Source organism: Octodon degus, unplaced genomic scaffold, assembly GCF_000260255.1.
Source record: "Octodon degus isolate 3935 unplaced genomic scaffold, OctDeg1.0 scaffold00255, whole genome shotgun sequence".
In the NCBI taxonomy this organism is placed as follows: Eukaryota; Metazoa; Chordata; class Mammalia; order Rodentia; family Octodontidae; genus Octodon; species Octodon degus.
The window spans coordinates 868158-872855 of NW_004524831.1; the positions used below are offsets into that span (position 1 = coordinate 868158).

Below are 4698 nucleotides of genomic sequence, written 5' to 3' on the forward strand. Positions count from 1 at the left end.
AAAAAGTAAGTTGCCTAATTCAAACTCACAATATTGTCCCTAATTTGGCCAATTTGCGGATATCCTAAAGATGATTCAAACCATATGTGTTCACAATACAAATACTAAGATGCTCTTAAATTTGTTCTCTAGCCCTCTAATGGACAACAGTGCCAATTTTCTTACAAACTTGTCCTTTCCTTCTTATATCATTTCATGTAATGAATATTCCTTATATCCCAAGAGATAAGTCATTATAGAATGAACTGGTAAGCTCCTTAAAAATAAATTGATAAAATAAATAAAAGAGAATGTAGACCAAAGACTTAATTTAATATGATTTTAAGTTTTCTGGATTGTGATACGGAAGGTTTTGCAGCAGTACAGAAAAACAAGTACTCCCTCAGCTGAAAAGATGCTGCAAAGCCCAAGAATTTTCCTTATTCTTAAAATCCTGCTTCTCACAAAGATCACATGAGCCAGCTGCACTTCCCAAATTACAAAGGGAAACACTCTCTTATCTTTCTGAGTTTTCAGACATATGTACTGAAGGTAAGTAGCATGGCTTGCAAACGTGTCCTTCAATGATCAGGACGGGGCTGGTGAGATGGCTCAGTGGTCTAAAGCACCTACTTAGAACAAGCTTAGCAAAGCACAGGGACCACGGTTCAATCCCCCAGCACCACAGGGGGCGGGGCTGGCTTGTGGTGATGGAGGATTGAACCGCGGTCCCTATGCTTTGTCAAGCTTGTTCCAAGTAGGTGCTTTAGACCACTGAGCCATCTCACCAGCCCCCCCTCACATTGTTTAGATAGGGTTCCTGCTAGTGAGGCATCTATGTATATAAAACAAGATGGGCCGGGAAGATAGCTCATGGGCCAGAGAGATAGCGCAATGGGCTGGGGAAATAGCTCAGTAGAGTAAGTGACTGCCTGCCAAGCACAGGGTCCTGAGTTCAATTCCTGGTACTGCAAATAAAATAAAATACAATAAAATGAGGACTTACTAGCAAATCTTTTTCCACATGGCTCACATGAATATGCTTTCTCCCTTGTGAATTTTTTCCATATATAAGAATTCTTAGTAGTAAATAACTTCCCACACTGCTGGCGCAGTAAGATTTCTCCCTTGTGTGATTTGTTTCCTAACAACATTGATGCCTTTCCATATTGGTTACACACAGATTTCTATTCTGTTACTTTTATCATGTATTTTATAACAACTTATAGTGAATATTTTTCTGCTTTGGTTACCTGCCTAAGGTTTCTCCCATGTGAGTTCTTTCATGATTTTCACATAACTGCTGTGTAGTAAATGTCTTTTTTCCACAGTTTACACACCTATTCCCCAGTGTGTCTTCTTTCATGTACCTGACAAGACTGGTGTGTAATGAAAGTCTTCCCACACTTCTTGCACGCATAAGGTTTCTCTCCAGTGTGACTTGTTTCATGTCTTTTATAATAACTCTTTGTCGTGAATGTTTTTCCACATTGATTGCATGCATAAGGTTTCTCCCTAGAGTGAGTTCTTTCATGCTTTTGACAATTTTGACGTATAGTAAATGCCTTACCACAGTGCTTGCACACATAAGGTTTCTCTCCAGTGTGACTTCTTTCATGTCTTTTATAATTACTCCTTTCAGTGAATGCTTTGCCACATTCCTTGCAAACATAATGCTTCATTCCAGTGTGTATACTTTCATGTATTTGACAAGATTGGTGTGTAGTGAATGCCTTCCCACACTGCTTGCATGCATAAGGTTTCTCCCCAGTGTGAGTCCTTTCATGAATTTGACAATAATGCCGTGTAGCGAATGCCCTTCCACACTGCTTGCACACATAAGGTTTCTCCCCAGTGTGAGTTCGTTCATGCCTTTTATAATTACCCCTTTGAGTGAATGCTTTTCCACATTGCTTGCACATATAAGGCTTCTTTCCTGTGTGTGTACTTTCATGTTCTTGACAAGATTTATTTGTAGTGAATGCCTTCCCACATAGCTTGCATCCATAAGGTTTCTTTCCAGTGTGAATTCTTATATGTCTCTGACAAGACTGATATGCATTGAATGCCTTCCCGCATTGCTTGCACACATAAGGCTTCTCCCCAGTGTGAGTTCTTTCATGTATTTGACAAGACTGGTGTGTGCTGAATGCCTTTCCACATTGCTTGCACACATAAGGCTTCTTTCCAGTGTGTGTACTTTCATGTACTCGACAGGATTGATGTGTATTGAAAGCCTTACCACACTGCTTGCACACATAAGGTTTCTCCCCAGTGTGAGTTCTTTCATGTATTTGACAAGATTGGTGTGTAGTGAATGCCTTCCCACAGTGTTTGCAGATGTAAGTTTTCTCTCCGGTGTGATTTTTTTCATGTATATGACAATAAGTTTTTGTAGTGAATGCTTTCCCACATTGCTTGCACATGTAAGGTTTCATCCCAGTGTGAGTTCTTTCATGTATCTTACAAGATTGGAGTGTAATGAATGACTTTCCACATTGTTTGCACAAGAAAGGTTTCTCCCCAGTGTGTGTATTTTCATGTACTTGACAAGACTGATGTGTAGTGAATGCTTTCCCACACTGCTTGCACACATAAGGTTTCTCCCCAGTATGAGTTCTTTCATGCACCTGACAAGATTGGTGTGTAAGGAATGCCTTCCCACAGTGTTTGCATACATAAGTTTTCTCCCCTGTGTGAATTTTTTCATGTATGTTAGAATAAGTCTTTGTAGTAAATGCCTTGCCACAGTGTTTGCACACATAAGGTTTCTCCCGCGTGTGATTTCTTTCATGTATTTTGCAATAACTGTGTCTGGTAAAAGCTTTCCCACATTGTTTACATACATAAGGTTTCTCTCCTTTACTAGTACTTTCATGTCTCTGATATTGAGTGTATCTGCTGAACAACTTCCCTCTTTGCTTATGTATATAGGGTTTCATCCCAGTGTGATTTCTTTCATGTCTTTGACAGGAACTGTGTGTATGGAATGCTTTTCCACATTGCTTACTGTCATAGGGCTTCTCCTCCATGTGAATCCTTTCCAGAATTTTACAAGTTTGAGTGTTGAGGGCTTTTCCATATTGTTTGAATACATTTGATTTCTTTCCAGTATGATTTTTCTCATGGATTTGAAAACTGCTGGGGGTCTTAGAGTCTTTCACATTTTTCTGGCCAACAATCATCTTCTCTCCAAGGTGAGTTATTTCACTGAGTTCAGGGGATGTTTTCCCACATTGTTCATATTGAGAGGGTTTCTCTTGAGTCATTGTCCTTGCATGCTTCCGAAAGGCCTGGAAAGCACTGCAGGTTTCCCCCTGTTTATGTGGCTTTTCTCCTGGGTGAGGTAAGATGAGATCATTTAACGGTAGGTGCCTCATCAGGGGCTCTCTACAAAGAAGACTTCCAGCTGTCTTTAATGCAGCCTGTCTTATGTCCACATTAGTATCTGAAGTCTGAAGGAATACATTTTCATGTTGGTTACATGTTTTATATTGGTAACATTTTGCTCTCTCTTCCATTCTGTAAAGCAACAAAATACCAATCACAATAAAATAGTCCCCCTATCAATAACTTATCAGGACAAATTCTGGCATGACACCTGCTATGAAATTTTCAGAATTAATAGACAAAAAGAGCTGAAGATGCTTCCAAAATGACCATTTACCAAATGATTGTATCCATTTGGGAGTTTTAAATTGGTATATATTTGTAATACATAAAGTCGAGTGTTATTTAAATCACTGACACATATAAGTATCATACATTGATCATTTTGACACCTTTTCCATCACTCTTACCCTCCAACACTTAATTGAACCCCTAATTTATGTTTTAGTATATCTTTTGCGTTCTTTGTCAGACTTATTTAACATTTGTGGCAGAGGACCATATTTTATTTTTTGCCAGAAGACATAACAGTCTTATTCTGTGGGGGCTGAATATATAGAGCACTTTTTTTTTCAATGCTCAAAACTAAAGAAGGTTCTGAGCAATAAAATACATTTCTAGTATTTTTAAAAATTTCTTCTTTTAAAAGAAGAAATCCCAGGGCTGGGGAGATGGCTCAGTGGAGTAAGCACTTCCCTGGCAAGTGCAAGGGTCTGAGTTCAATCCCTGATTCCGCCAAAAAAATAAAAAAAAAAATAATAATAATAAAAGAAGAAATCCCTATGAGAGGGATTCTCATAGATCATTAATTTGCAAAGGGTTAACTTCATGTAGTCACCCTGCTGGCTCAGCTTACCAGAGTGCTGGGATTATAAGAAGGCTCCACCACATACAGTCTACCACACAATCTCCTTTTCCATGCAAACAATGATTGACAACTAGGCTGCTACCAGGGCTTAGATATTGCGAATTATTTCCAAAACTTAGCTACTGTGAATACTCATGCATATCTTGCTTTGATCATAAGGACATATGTAACACCAACATCATAATTTTAAATCCTTTCAGAATATACATACGAGGTTTTGCCTGGATCAAATGTGAGCACTTACTTTTACTTTTTGAGGCATCTGTAGTTTGAATATTGAACTGGGTTTGTTTGATATCCGTATCAATGATGTATGAGAATGCATGGTAAGAACTCTAAAACATGAATGTACACACCTGTCTGGAAGGGTCTATCTCTTAATGCACTAGCATTCATGTGGATCTTTTAGGTTGCTTCCAGGTTAGCAATTTTTTAGATAATGCATATTTCATATTCATATA

The 4698-nt window shown here is 38.5% G+C and overlaps 1 protein-coding gene across 1 annotated transcript in view; it reads right to left on the bottom strand.

Annotated features, from left to right (window-relative positions):
• Positions 1–917: 917 nt before the first annotated feature.
• Positions 918–4698, bottom strand: part of LOC101566539 (zinc finger protein 14-like) — a 56478-nt gene continuing 52697 nt past the window's right edge. The window contains exon 4 of the mRNA XM_023706395.1: positions 918–3501. Within this exon, the coding sequence (XP_023562163.1) occupies positions 1320–3501 (2182 nt within the window). The 3' untranslated portion in view covers positions 918–1319. The remainder of the gene's footprint in view (positions 3502–4698) is intronic.